The sequence below is a fragment of the Scatophagus argus genome, chromosome 6, assembly GCF_020382885.2.
Source record: "Scatophagus argus isolate fScaArg1 chromosome 6, fScaArg1.pri, whole genome shotgun sequence".
In the NCBI taxonomy this organism is placed as follows: domain Eukaryota; kingdom Metazoa; phylum Chordata; class Actinopteri; family Scatophagidae; genus Scatophagus; species Scatophagus argus.
Genome location: NC_058498.1, coordinates 4,368,668 through 4,383,675, shown reverse-complemented (window position 1 = coordinate 4,383,675; position 15,008 = coordinate 4,368,668). Strand labels below are relative to the sequence as shown.

The following is a 15,008-nucleotide window of genomic DNA, read 5'->3' as shown; positions in this document are numbered from 1 at the left end:
GTTGCATCAAATGATCCTGAACTAAATGTAGTCACATTCAACAGCAGTATAGCCTGCACAGAGCTTCCGTGGCACTCTCAATTTACCTAAGCTGAAGTGAGCTTCTTTGTTTATTCAGGGAGTTTAGAGTTTCCTACTCAGCCTACTGCCACCACAATCCGACCCCAGAAAAGGAGACGAGGATATATGGAGTTGGCCATGATCACATTCACACGGTTACGCATGCACACCTGGCAGCTGCTCAGTACAACCACAATCTGATCTTCTGACCACTGAGCAGCTCCTTTGAAGCAATTTGGGTTAAGGGCCTTGGTCTCAGTGGTGGTAATGATGGAGGGGCAAGTGCTGCCTTTCACTTTCCCTTCCCAGTTAACTCAGGTCATGTTAGCGTTAGCATACACCCACACACACACACACACACACCATCACGTGAAGACATATTAAGAACGGACTGAACACCGATGTGCCCACTGTACTATGAAAACCTACTACTTATGTACAGTCCCTGGTTGTAAAATATTTCCGCAAAATGTTGTAAATATCCTGCAATATCAACAAAATATGTTTTATTTTTCCCAAAACGCAAAGTTGGATGTGTGAAGTGTTCTACATATGAAACAAATAATAGAGAGATGCACTGTATACATCCTGTGTTCTGTTTCAGCCTGGCCACAGCACCTCCTCAGCATCACAGGCAATGTGGCCCTGCAGCAGGGGAAATATCAGCCATCAAAAGAAGAGCCATATGAGCATGTGGATTGCAGTTGTAAAAACCTTCCATCTCCTAGCAGAAAAAAAACAAATAAATAAAACTTCTCAATCTGACTGAGAAATGGAGAACACAGAGGGAGATAAACTAGTGAAAAGCATGGGTGGTCAATGAGCATTTTCCCAGATGACAGTGTGCCTGGGCTGCTCCAGGTCATCTGTCTGGTCTGGTTGAATGAGCATGTTGTGAAGTGCGCCCCCGAATGTGATGAGGCTCCATCCATTCTAGAGTTTCCTGTCCATGCTGGTGTTTTGTCCTGAGCACGCCAGTGTTCAGTTGGTTCTTAGAAATGTCTGTTCATATGTCTGTGTCATTTCAACACAAAATACCACTTTGGGAAAGCAACATTGTTTTGAATGCAGTTTTACGTAAGATTTGTTGGCAGTCTTGAACTCACCAAGTGGAATTAGATGGGAGGGAGGAAGTCTTGGATTCTGTTTTCTTTACTGTATTTTCTTTTTCCTGTCAGCCCCAGCACAACTAATACTAGTTTGAATACAGTGTTCTTGAATTAGTGAAAAGTTACAGACCTTATTCAATTCCCTGACCTGATGATGACCGGGAGGTATTTGAAACTGCTGCTTGACTCATGTGCCTGTTTTGTCTGTGGGACACGGCTGCTCATGGGTTTTTACTGTGAATCCTCCACAGTCTTGTGGTGCCGTAAGTTTCCCAAAACAGCTGGCTCACATCCTGATTGAATAATTGAGTTTTTCTATCTATACCAAACACTGAGGCTGACTAAATTAGGATTTAAAGGTTGAGCCAAGTCTAAAAATGTGCTTGAAAAGCTAAACATGGCCACAGTATAAGATGAAATAAAATAATAAAATAAAACCTATTTTATTTGGGTAACAACATGTTCCTGTTCTTATTCCCAGGGTGTCAAATACTGCAGGTTGGTGATGTCCCTCAGTGTCTTATCCAAAGTGGCATTTCAGTTAAGCACGTGCTAGAAAGGCGTGTGTGGCGCCCACGGATGTGAAAGGGTGCATCTGATTGAAATGCACAAGAGTTAGACGAACCGTCGGCATGTGACGACCAGGAATGAGGACACGCTGGGACATCGCAGCCCCACAAGGTGCTAACATGGCTTTCATACGTTTCATTTTGTTGTGAAGAGGAAAAAAAAATGACCCGCAGCTTTAAATTGGCTACATCGATCAGACAGCTGCATCTCGTTCAGCTGGCTTCTACGGCATCTAAGTAGAGATCTTCTATATTTGACGTAGTAGAAAGACTCAGGCAAAGCGACAATAGGTGAGAGTGAGTGTCAAGAAAACTTTCACTAGTTGAATGTGACAGAGCGCATCATTGAGATTCAGTACAGGTTTAGATCAGAACCGGCATTATTGGCCGCATTTCATGGTCTGAATCGTTTAAATTCCATTTCCTTGCCAGCTAATGGAAGACTGCAGGTGGCTGCTGAGACACTGATCTGCACTCAGTACAGTGCGTGTGTGTGTGTTTGGTGATGATAAGTAATCCTCACCATCTCAGATGCCTTTTGAGCAATGAAAAAGGGCAAAGTCAGAATAAAGTGGCTCCTCACGAGCTGTCAAACTGCACATTTATTTTTAAAACATATGTGAAGCTTTTATCTCAGTCTGGAACATCTAACGTGACTCACTGCATACTAAGTCACATTGTCAAGCACTTTCATGATGTGACGCCAGACTCCAGGAATCGCAGGCAGAACTTACTGGACTTGTAGGACATGTAGCAACGTTAACATGGATGACATGAGTGATTGAAGTGGCTTCTCATCAGTATTTGCGGACTGCTCCTACTGGAACCAACCCCGCTGTAAAAGGGTCTCTCTGTGGGACATCGAGGGGCTCAAAGGCTCATAGTTGCATCACCTTGAAGCCCCGTAAGACAGTGTATTTGGGGTTATTGTGAGTGCCTTGTTCGCAGTGACACCAGCTGGAGAATGGAGGAAATGTCAGCTCTGTGGTAGCACGAAGGAGTCTCGAGTGTTCCTGCAGACTCACATTTAAACCACAGATGTTTTTTTATTCTAAATTGTTCCATTTAAACATGTGGGTCAGCTGTGTGCACGTGTTTGTAGACAGTCAGACCATCTCGCTGCATGAAACAGACGGACACGTGTCTCAGCGTCATCTGACCTTTGATCCTGGAGTGAACGAGCCTTGAAGGTCACGGGCTGTGATGGTTCTCTGCTGATGCCCCTGACTGAGCCTTTGGTTGTGTCAAAGTGTGATCAACTTAATCTGCTGTTTGCAGATTTTCTTTGTGGCTTTCATGAGCTCTCATGCTTGTGAAACCCATCATTATTAAGGTCAAGAGGAACATGTGTTCCTCAGTTTTCCCCATTTAAACCTCGTGCATTAGATCTGGAGAACAATTACAGCTGACTCTTTCAGTAACATGTTGATCAGACTGCAAAGGTTTTACAATTACAAATGATGCTGTTGTAGCTGATCTGGAGCCCCTGGGCAGTAATCCAGCCTTGACTGAAATTAAGAATTACAATTTCCTGCACGAAAGCAAAGAGCTCTTATGTGGAGAGCAACATCAAGGATCAAAATGGAAAGTGAAATTTTATAGATTGGATGAAGAAGATAGACACTGCACAAAGCCTGGAGATTTTAGCTGGTGCAGTAGTTAGCACTGGTGCTGTCATAGCAAGAGGGTTCCAGGCTCAAATCCCGGTCTGGGCCCTTCTACGTGGAGTTTGCATGTTCTCCCTGTGCCTGCGTGAGTTTTCTCTGGGTACTCCGGCTTCCTCCCACAATACCAAAAACATGCACATTAGGTTAACTGGCTACTCTACATTTCCCTTGGTGTGAGTGTGAGAGTGTGTGGTTGTCTGTCTTTGTGTTTCAGCCCTGCGATTGACTGGCGACCAGTCCAGGGTGAACCCCGCCTCTCACCCGTAGTCAGCTGGGATAGGCTCCAGCTCCTCTGTGACCCTGACGGATAAGCAGTATAGAAACTGGATGGATGGATGGATGTTTTCTTACTGTAGGGAAGTTCCAAACTAGTAAGCATTTAGTGTATTTAAAGACCAAGGATTTCTAGTATTCTGTAGTTTAATCAACACTTAAAAATATGAGAAAATATGGACTTTGTACCCCATGTTAAAGGATGTGTGAGCCGTAAAAACTTGATAAAGACATCCTTACCTGTCTGTCATTATTCACAGGCGCCTCTGCAGGATTCAGTAGGATTAAGGTTTCCCCACAGAACACTTGAGTTCATCGTTACTTTGCTGCCCCCTGCTGTGTGACTGCTGTCATTACAGGTCAGCCAAGCAAAACTTTAAATTCAACTTGCACGTTTTCAGTTTCTTTGTTTTTATTTTACAGTAGTCTTTGGGAAATATCAAAGCAGTAAGATAATGATAAAAATGTACATTTTTATATAAAGTGACTTGGTTTGTGATGTTTTATTCCAAACTGTAATTATGCCAGCTTTCCAAATCAAAAGAGTTCAGTGAATTAGGAGACTGAAATTAACTAACTATTTGGTCTCTGCTGTTTTCTGTCTGAATCCATTTTCCTGAACGGTTCAGCCAAAGATTCCCCTCTTCTTTGCTGCAGAACAGAAACAAACATTCTCATTATCCTCCAACGTTTTTCTTAGTTTAAATTTGTCTCCCTGTTCCATTCGTTTTCTTACCTTTTTCAGTAACAGTGTACATCGCCTCCATGCCACCTTTAATGTGATCAGTGACGTGACAGTGGAGCAGCCAGCTACCAGGATACTGAGGACGCATCTTTACTGTCTGAACAGGAAGAGGCAGACAACAGAGGCAGTATTCTGTAATACTGACACAGACGGCCAGTGGCAGACCAACAGTCTACATCTGGTGAGTCGGACTGGATTTCAACTTGAGCATTTCAAAATCCTTTTTATCACTATACTCACAAATGTACCGTCTCATTTCTAATTTTAGATTTGTTTTAACACTACTTATCAGTATTTTCAGTTGCCACCAGGATGTTTTCTTTATGTAAAAATGATTAAATTAACTGCAAGTTTATTAACTATTTTGACATTAAAATACAACATTCAGCACCTTTAATGCTGCAAAATACAAAGAAAATCAATGGAAGCAAAGTCAGGAGATTTTAAAGTTTTACCTGGAAGGTGGCTGGAAACAACTCATAGACATCTGTACGATGAGGACCTCCACCCAGCTGGAGACAAAGAACAGTTGGTTTTTGTGTGTACCAGATTATGTATAATATATTGTATAATATCCGGTTGTGTGGTTTTATGTTTTTGTGTACCTTATATTCCACACTGTGTCCATGCCAGTGTGCAGTGTGTATGTCCACCTCATTGCCCATTCCCATCAGGTACCAGTACACCTTATCCCCCACCTCCATGTTCAAACCATTGAGATTTCCATACATATATCCATTAATAGCTGCAGACAAAGCAAAGCACACAAAACACATGCATATTTGAAAGAAATCCAAAGGATGTTTTTTTTGACGAAGCAACAAAAACGTCATCCCATCTGTCAAAATGATGCACTTCATTTTGTGTGAATGTTTATCTCACCGTGCATCTTGTTGCTCTCTATAAAGTTTTCATCCTCCTTCAAATTTGTTCGAGGGTTCCTGATGTGGGTCCTAATATTTTCGTCCAGATACCTGGAATCATAATAATAAAAGTAACTATTTGCTAATATTCAACAGAACAAATGTATAGCAGCTTATTTTGTGGCGTTGCAAAAGGATATCAGCATCACACACTGTGTATTATGCTCTTATTTAAGCAAACTAGATAAACGATGCTTGAGACAAACACATAAAGTAAAAACTGGATCAAGACCTGTGGTGGACATGAGAATTTATAACTGGCACTGGTTTGACACCAAACAGTTCCAATGAAAAATACTGACTGAGAGGTCTGGATTGTCGAGGATTGAGACTCTACTTACCAGCTCTCGTTCTCATCGAAAACCAGGAAAAGCAGTGCAAACTCCTCTACTTCCTTCTTCATACCCAAAGTCCTGGAAGAAGTTTGTAAAACGCTACATCAACACTAAAATCACACTGTATACTGCATGAGTCATATATATGCAGAGAAGTGTTGACTACTTTGGATAATTTGGTATGTGCAGGTGTATAAGCACTCACCTGGCCCAGCTACGGCGACAGATCACCAATGGACCAATCAGACCGCTGTACATGTCCTGTCAGGCAGGGAGACAACATAGGTGGGTGAATGCTTGTGTGGTGTGTGTGTGTGTGTGTGTGTGTGTGTGTGTGTGTGTGTGTGTGTGTGTGTGTGTGTGTGTTTCACCTTGGTAACATCAACAGTGGAGTAGTATGCTGAAACAGAGCACTCCTCTTGCTCTGTGGTCGGTCCTGTGTTCTTTGTAACATACCAGTTGTAGGTGTGAGTCTCACCTGGAAAAGAAATCATAGTTTGCTTTTTTGTTTGTTTGTTTGTTTTTGTTTTGATTTGTTCTTTGTAGGTTTTGAGTTAACGAATCTGTCACATGGTCTAGTAGAGCGGGATGGAAGGACAGAGTGTACTGAGACAAACTAACACACAGGAAGAAACAACACTTTGTTGATCGCCTGCCTGCCTGTCAGCTCACATTCTGTGTGTGTGCACCTGGTTTGGTGTGGTAAACATCAGGGGTCTCTGTCTTAACTCCGTGGGCGTGGATGGAATAAGGCCTGGACGCCATGTTTTTGAAAACCACCTTCACCTTGTCTCCCACATCAGCATGGATCATTGGACCTGGGTGAACACATAATGTTTTTGTAATAATTTGTGGCTTTTCTTTTGCGTAACGATCACAGCTTATACATTTCTGCTGTCTTGAAAGCCTACCTAAAATGCCGAGGTGTTCCATGTCGGCCCCCCTTTCCACCTGCTTGGTGAATTTGTCATTGGTGAACTCGCGGTAGACCACCTTCTTGTAACTGGAGCCGATAAACCCGCCCGTCTTGTCCAAGAAGACAGTAGCAGGACTGCAGAGGGAGAGAGACAGACAGGCTGATAGTCGACTGAAACAAGTCAGAGTCAGTGTGTGTGTGTGTGTGTGTGTGTTTGAGTTTAATTTTCCACTTGCCGTCAAACCATTGCCAAAGGGTGCAGTAATTAAGAGCTAAGGAAAACAATTAAAAGTTTAAACCTTAACCAATAGTGGAAGTATAATCTGTATGATTGTTTCATGTATTAATTTGAGGATTCAGTCTCCTCATCTCATTTTTGTCTGCTGTTCAGTGGACGTTTAAGTCACAAGCTTCATTTTCATCACAAGTTATTTTCATCACGATTATTTCTGTTTCCACTGCGCTTTGTCAATAACAATTTCCACTGCAGCCACACATAAAAACTTTTTTGCAATGTTTGATGTTCATGTGAGGGCGATGCTGTACCTCTCCTGATCGCGGAACATCTCGACCTCCCAGGTGCGGTTTGGAGAGTAGTCCCAGTCTGTTTCCATGGCAGCGATGTAGTAGGTTTTTGAATGCAACATAATCTCACCCTGATGTTGAAAGAACTTGCACTTCTGCACTGTGTAGTTGGCTCTCATCCCACCACGATAATGATTCACTGTGGGTGACACCACCTCAAACTGGCCTGAAACACACACACAAACATTATACATACAGATTGAGTCGAATGCAAATTGGTCTGCATTTCCACAAGGCTGTTTTCACTGCTCAGCGGAATTAACACAACTTTCCTGTGATTCACTGAAATATTTAACATGTAAAATTAAGTGTAAAACACCCAAGGAGTTGACAGTCAGGAGTGTATAAAATATGTATATTTATTTCCGTGTGTGCTTGATCGTATGTCTTCAGTGTTTGTGAGGAGCAGTTTTAGGAAACTTTGCGAGCCTTCTCACTTCTTCAAATGGCATTTTGAAGTCTTGGTTTTATCAGAAACATGTTTTGAAGTTGTTGGTAAACGATGGGCTTATAATGGTCAGGGTTACAGCATGAGGCTGGAAAAAGCTGAGGAACAGGTGGTCAGCCCACTATTGATGCTATAATGTTTTTCTTCTGCCTTTTCAGCTTTACATTTACTTGTCAGGGACCGTGAACAAGAAACATCAACCTCACACAAAGAAGGGAGGTTGTACTTCTGTACTGTACTTGTATAATATAGAATAGAATAGTGCAGAAGTGTGTGTGAGAGAGGGTGACATGTACCCATGCTGTCTGGCTCCATAGTGACGGTGTGTGAGATGTGAGGGAAGACGCTGATGGAGTCTCGTCTGTTCTGCCGGTAGAGGAAACGGTTTCCCTGGAAGTAAAGGCTGTTGATGTCCGTCTCTGAGCCCAGTCCTGACAGGTGCCACGCTACTTTATCCTCCTTACACATGGTCAGGCCTGGCAGGTTATTATACACAAACCCATTGATGGCTAAAAGGGAGGGACACAGAAATTAAATATGTGGTGATTATCTCAAAATTTAAAGCAGAAGCCAAACTCTATTATTTAGAACTTATTTGCGTGTGAATGTGTGTCTAACACACACCGTGCATCTTGTTGCTTTCCATAAAGCCTTCATCCTCCTTGTTAACAGTGGTGGGAGCAGTGGTGAAGGTCCTAATGTTGTCATCCAGGTACCAGCTCAGGTTCTCATCAAACACTGTGGCCAGGAGGTGGAACTCTTTGTTATAGTTTTTCTATAAAGGAAAAGAGGTTTACAGCTACATTTTTGCTTACAGACTAGTTATAGCACTCCAGTGGGATCTTGTCTTTATGTCTCAGGCAATCTTATCAGTAAAATCCACTTAATCAGTAAAGTATACTGAATGTATCAAAAGTAAAAGTACAAATTTTGGATCCTTGACTGACACATTACTACATATAACATTATTTCATTGTTATTACTGCATTGTAGTTGGTCAAAATGGGGCTACTGTATCCACTTTACATACTGTTTCCTGTCCAGTGATTCCTAGGGGCTGCTGACATTGTACTTTTCTGCAAAACATGGATATGTTAAAACTTAACGTCTCCTTACAGTTCAAATTTTACTTCTGTGTGGTGCTTAAGGTCCCTCTGTCTGTATTTTCTTATCATTTTTATGTGTCTGTGACATTTCTGGGTGTCAACTGCCAAATCTTGCATAGTATGCCTTTCAGAAAAGATCATGTTTTGGCTTAAAATACCCACTTCTGTCGCCACGAACACAACTGGAAAGTGCCATAGTGTCTTGCCAAAAACAGCCTGGTTTCATTTGCCAACATATTATTCTGGTGACTGGGCTGGTCATAAGATAAATCGGAGGGGCAGTGAGGCTGGGATCCTGTAGTGGATGTAATGATGTTTCGGCCACTCTTTCCTCACCTGTTCTCCTTTCTTTAGAGATCCAGGTCGACAAACAAGTAGCGGTCCGACCAGTCCAGAGCTGGTGTCTTTGACCGAGTCCACTCCAGAGTAGTACAGGTAAGTCAGACAGTCAGCCTCTCCCTGTACTGGACCAGCACCCAATGGTACAGTCCACTCATAGGTGTGCACCGTCCCAGGTCTGACCAGAGCAGCTGGGGGAGGGGTCACCACTCCTAAATACATACATTATTATAAAGAAAGAGGTTATAACAAGAAGATTTTCATTTATGCATGTTAACTCAGACTGGCAATTTAGGGTTTAACTCACTTGGTTCCCTCTTTAGCTCCCTCAGCCTCTTTGCTGTATAGGACTCTGAGGAAAGGAAGTGTAGGGAAGGAGAGATGAAGACAGGATGAGGGAGGTCTTCATGTGCACTGTTAACACTATGTGGTTATGTACTAACCTTCGAGTTCATTGTGATAGAGTGTCCCATCCTGTTCCACACTGTACTGAACACCATGTGGTTGTATACTGTAAGGCCGACTGGCTTTGTTCTTGAACACCACCCTGAGCGTGTCCCTTTCCTCAGCTCGCATCACAGGACCTGGAGGCATTTAAAGTACAAATCTAAGGAACTTGTACTTTAATTGAATCTTTTGGTTTCATGCCATTTTCTTTGGAAAACATTAAGCTTTAATTACTAGATGGAACTACCAACATTATTTACGAGTACAGATGAAACAACTAGCCTTGTCAATTAATTAATTGTAAAAGGAGAAGTCAGGATTTGCTGCTTTTGCTTTTAATGATTTAAATTGTTTTAATTTATTATTAATACGTTTGAATTGTGTTAGTTGAATAAAATAAGCATAGCACAAGCACAAGCAGTAATTGTGATGGCATTTCTTACTATTTTTACAGGGGACATTTTTGTGCTTTGATTAATTTTACTTTTTATACTTTATGTACATTTTCCTAATTATATTGAGATACTTTTACTTCAGTAACATTTTCAGTGCAGGACTTTCACTAGCAAGTCAGTATTTTTAGTGTGGTAGTACGCCAGCCCCGCCTGGTTTACCCAGAATTCCAAGGTGCTGCTGCTCTGGGGTGCGCAGCATCTTGGTTGTGAAGCTGATGTCGGTGTATTCCACGTAGCGAACCTTCTTATAGCGACTTCCAATACGGTTTGGACCTCTAGTTACAAACATGTCCGCTTCACTGCACACACAAGTGAAAATGATTAAAGAAACAGGTTTGTGCAGACGCATCAAGACCAACCAGGACTATTTCTCTGAGTGCACAGTAACAGACCCGTCACTAGGCAGCGTAGGAGCGTAGTCCCAGACATCTTCTTCAGCAGCAATGAAGAACTGTCTGAGCTCACCATGTGGTCGGGGTTTATGGACGTTGGGGAAACATTTCTTGATCTCAAATATAGCCTGCATTCCACCTGGAAAAAACCACAAAGCAAAAACAGTATGAATCAAATGAAATAATTATCCAGGTGCTGGCTCGAATCACACTTCTCATACTAAAAATAGAGAACGTGAGCTCACCCGTTAAATGGTCATTGACAGTGCATGTCAGCAGCCAGTGTCCAGGATTGTCAGCCACCATTTCAGCAGTAGTGCTGGATCCAGGGAAAAGACTCACTGTGTCTGTGTGGTGGTTCTGTGTGGTCAGGATTTGGCCATGGAAGTGAACTGAATGCATGTCCACCTGTTAGAGACAGATGATATTTATTCTGGGTTTATAGACTAGCTGCTTGTACACGAGGTCGGCTTTTTGAACAGAGTAAGCCGTGTTCACAAATCTGGGTTTTCAAACAACTGCGACAGACAAGAAGTAACAAGCAGGAAACTATCTGTCTTTCTGACATTTTTTGCTCATTATCGGTGGAAGAGACAGACTTTAAACTGCAGGCTGAGAAAGTTAACTTATTCAAAAGTATTAAATGTGGGAAAAGCACTTAATTTGACCAACAATATGATTTATAGGTCCTCGATGGTCTAGTCAGCATTTAGCAAGACGTCAATATCAAACTCAGGCAAACAAAGCTTTCGAAATAGACTTAACCTCTTCTAAGTGCTCTCAAAAAGACTCAACAGTTTTTAATGTTGGTGCATGTGACAATATATGAAATAAAAGTTGAGAATCCTTTCACTGTCAGATGTTCTGGTTGGTAGTATAATGCAACAGTTACCTCATTGCCTAAGGTAATTAAATGCCAGTGGATCGTGTTGCCTTGGCACATGCTCAGTCCAGGCAGGTTACCATACAGAAAGCCATTTATGCCTGCAATCCACACACAGAGTTAAAGGTTGTAGGTGCGTATGTTCATGTGTACGTGGATGTGGACGTAGATTTGTGTATGGATGCCTCCGCCTCACTGTGCATTTTGTTGCTCTCAATGAAGTCTTCGTCGTCCTTCAGGTCCCTGGCAGGATTTGTGATGTACGTCCTGATGTTTTCATCGAGGTACCAGCTGAAGTTCTCATCTGACACCATAAACAGCAGAGCATACAGATAGTCTCCTGATCTGTCGCCGTGTAAGTCCAGAGTTCCTACAGTGGAAAGAAGAGGACGTTTTTAGTTGATGGTGTTTGTTGTACAGATGGGTAAAAACACTTAAATTTATGTTTTTCAATTTTTTTTTCCTTGCTGGGTGAGGCAAATAATTCCTAAATGTTATGCATCAAAAAGACTTTTCCATCCTTGTTGGTCTTAAAATGACAAATGGGCTCGACCTCAGTCTGTTGGAGACACTGGCTAGCTGTAAATGGTGACAACAGCACAAACAGTGTCTGATTCACTGAGTAATTCAGTCAGTCAGTTCATTAATGCATTAATCATTTTGCCACTAACAAAACAAAAAAATTAAAATGTCAGAGTGCTGTTTAAAAACTACATTTTCTTTTGGGGTGGTTTAATATATAACGACACATCCCATTGTATAAGAAGATCAGATTTAAATGCTAAATCTTCATCTACAAAGCAGTGCATAAAAGGTACCAGAATTTCTGAAAGGTTGTGGAGTGAATAGAAAATGGAAATAAAAGTAAAGTACAACTACTTTAGAACTGAAGCTTAAATACAGCGCCTGAGTAAATGTACTTAGATTCTAGCACTGAATACTTGAAAATAAAAGGTCTCTGTACCTCTCTTACAGATGATGAGGGGTCCTACCAGTCCTGAGTTGATGTCTTTCGGAGGACAGACGTGGGAGTGGTAGAATCTGGTCAGACAGTTGTTGTCCTCCGCTGCTGGGCTGTGGTCCTCTGGGAGGGTCCATTCATATCTCACTGTTGCACCGGGAGGCACTGAGTCGTCACGCTTCAACTCTGGACCAGTACCATCTGGGTATAAGGCTCCTGAAGAGACAGATATGCACACGAGGTCACACATATACAGGTCTGTTAAGTCTGTTCATACACCGATTCTCGCAACAAGTTGTTAATTCTTCACCCTCATTGCCCTTGGTGTAGTTCAGTCCATGTGGGTGGATGCTGTAAGGTCTGGATGCTGAGTTTCTCAGGTGGACAATCACTGTGTCTCCCTGCTCGGCCATCAGCATGGGTCCCATGTAGCCCAGCCAGTCTGGCTTCATCACCTCCATCCTATAGGTGGCGTCGCTGTACTGCTTATACACGGCCTTCTTGTACGTGGAGCCGATACGCTGGGGGCCTCTTTGTAAAAAGACTGCGGCTTCTCTACAGAGAGAGAGAGAGAGAGAAAGAGGTGTGTGTGTGTGTGTGTGTGTGCATTTCCAACTGGCACATGTTAAAATGTTTAATGTGAATTATTCAGAAACGTGGAGATTGGGCAAAGGTTTTCATATACTACGTTATTTACATCAGGCAGTCGGTGAGAGCATTACGTGAAGAGCAAGATGGAGAAGCTACTGGGGTTACTGATAAAGGTGGAATAGATGTTGAGGAAATTTGGGTTTATGATCAGTTGCCAATCCACACACTGCTTTGAAGGCTCAGCTTGTCTGGAATTTGAAGGTAGCTCCAAAAAATATAGGGAGGCAGCAGAACACCAGAGTTACTGTCAACTGCTGCTCACTATATTGTTTGCTGAAGTTATTTTTGGATGTAACTATAGCCAGGTAGCGCAGTTGGTTCAGTTATCCCTACAGGTGGTTTGACTGTGTCTGGGCCACGACCTCGGATCACAGGGAAGTCATCGGCCCTCAGCTCGTCAGCCGGTGAACATGGCTAGGACCAAAAGACTCAATCATGATCAGTGTTCAGCAATCATTTGTGATGTTTAGCTGCCTTTTTATAGCATCAAATAACTAATTAAAACCAGATTTATCTGAAAAATGAACACTTGAGCAAACATCAGTGTAATATGAACTACCTAAAATCAGAGAAACCATCTTTGGGAAAAAAAATGATTTGATGTGTAGTTTGAGGTTTTTATTTTAGTCCATTTCCCATCTGCTGACATGCAGGAGGAGGGGGTTGACCTGTACTGCAGCCAGCCACCAGAGGGCATTACATTTATATTAGCACTTAGTTAATTTTTAGGCTACAACCCTGATGGCATCACAGTGCACCTTTAAGAACAAATCTTAAAATGTAGAAATGTTTACATTTAAATGGAGGCCAGTACAGGTGAAAGATGGTCAGTTTTCTTGGTACCTACGCTGTTGCGTTTTGGATGAGGATGTCCACGAGTGTTAGGCTGACTAACGGACTCCAACAAAATCAAGACAATGTACAGCGCTTGTACTTACTCATCCTCCTGCAGTGTGCGGTTTTGAATAACATTCATTCCACTTGGGGCGTAGTTCCAAGACACTTCCTCTATCCTGAAGAAGTACTCCCTTGTCATTCCAGACACACATATTGCTGCACAACACAGCAGCAACGCTCCCCTTAATCCTAACTGCCGCATCTCAAAGATATTGCGCTATAACTACCAGTAAGTCCACAGCTGAACTGCCGAGGAGAAAGAAGCAGCTTTATTTCAGTCCAGCGATCCAGGGGATGATGACGATGAAGACAAACAGTGGACAACTGACAGACATTAATCAGTCAGTCTGTCTGAGAGACTTTAGACCCTCGCTTGACTTTATACTCCCTCAGCTGGCAAGAGCCAAGTGGAGGAGACAAGGGGGTCACTGACCAACAGACAGGGAGAGTCCACATCAATCTTTCTGTTTGATCAATAGGTCAGTCTTACATAAGAGCAGAACATTTTTTACTCTTCATCACCCTCGTTTGGCATCTACAAAAAGTGAAAAGGAAATGAATATTAATTTGCTTTCTTAAATCTCACATATTTCACCAAGGTGAACTAAAGTAGTCTGAGCACACTGAGGAGCTGAATTACTTTAACATTCATTTGAATTACTTCCATCCAAATCTAAAGTCAATTCAGGCCAAAGTAGTTCTATTCTCAGTACTGCTTTATCATTGTTTTAAGAAACCTTTTTTATTCATAATGTGGCAGTGACAGAGAGGGAAACATTCTCTTCACAGCCACATTGTGTTTAAGACTTGCGAAGTTTAGTTTCATTTGCTTGGCTTTGCCCCCTGGATCAGAGGTCTTGTTTGGTCATGTTGGGTCCAGTCATGGATCAGTAGCAGGTAATTCTGGAAACTCCAGGCAGAAATGAACTGATTGCGACACATGTATGCATACACACACACACATACACAAACTAACATTTTGACCTATCACATAAGCAAATATTGTGTTTGTGTCCGAGATCCTCCTCCTCCTCCTCCTCTGTGAGAGTGTTGAACCAAAAACAGGCAAGCAGATGGAAGTATTTTATGTAAAGGGACCGTCTGAAGTGGAGCCACAACGATTAGTTGATTGAACTTATTTTATGGGATTTTTAAACTAAAAACTTAATCATTTAATCAGGAAGTAATTGGCAGATTAATAGATTTTAGTGTAATTGCTGAATGACTTGACTGCGAATGTGAACATA

At 42.2% G+C, this 15,008-nt stretch overlaps 1 protein-coding gene and 1 long non-coding RNA gene across 2 annotated transcripts; one reads left to right on the top strand and one right to left on the bottom strand.

Annotated features, from left to right (window-relative positions):
- The first annotated feature begins 1,654 nt into the window (after positions 1-1,654).
- On the top strand, positions 1,655-4,167 carry LOC124060594. Its single transcript, XR_006843599.1, has 2 exons — positions 1,655-1,850; positions 3,939-4,167. It is a non-coding gene; the product is annotated as an uncharacterized LOC124060594 (long non-coding RNA).
- LOC124060592 (ceruloplasmin) lies at positions 4,069-14,121 on the bottom strand. Its single transcript, XM_046391720.1, has 24 exons — positions 13,803-14,121; positions 12,524-12,768; positions 12,217-12,429; positions 11,449-11,622; positions 11,262-11,353; positions 10,615-10,777; positions 10,370-10,508; positions 10,137-10,276; positions 9,519-9,659; positions 9,383-9,427; positions 9,073-9,287; positions 8,255-8,405; positions 7,927-8,139; positions 7,144-7,348; positions 6,593-6,732; positions 6,371-6,499; positions 6,053-6,159; positions 5,887-5,942; positions 5,688-5,759; positions 5,306-5,397; positions 5,029-5,168; positions 4,879-4,935; positions 4,415-4,520; positions 4,069-4,329 (listed from the first exon to the last, which is right to left on the bottom strand). Exons 1-24 carry the CDS (start codon positions 13,961-13,963, stop codon positions 4,304-4,306), a joined length of 3,222 nt encoding a protein of 1,073 aa, XP_046247676.1. The 5' UTR covers positions 13,964-14,121; the 3' UTR covers positions 4,069-4,303.
- Positions 14,122-15,008: the final 887 nt, after the last annotated feature.

Coding starts and splice junctions, on each gene's coding strand:
- LOC124060592 (XM_046391720.1), bottom strand. CDS start 13,963: ATGCGGCAGTTAGGATTAAGGGGAGCGTTGCTGCTGTGTTGTGCAGCA. Junction 12,430..12,523: donor CTACACCAAGGGCAATGAGG/GTGAAGAATTAA, acceptor CTGTCTCTTCAG/GAGCCTTATACCCAGATGGT. Junction 5,760..5,886: donor TGTCGCCGTAGCTGGGCCAG/GTGAGTGCTTAT, acceptor AACTTCTTCCAG/GACTTTGGGTATGAAGAAGG.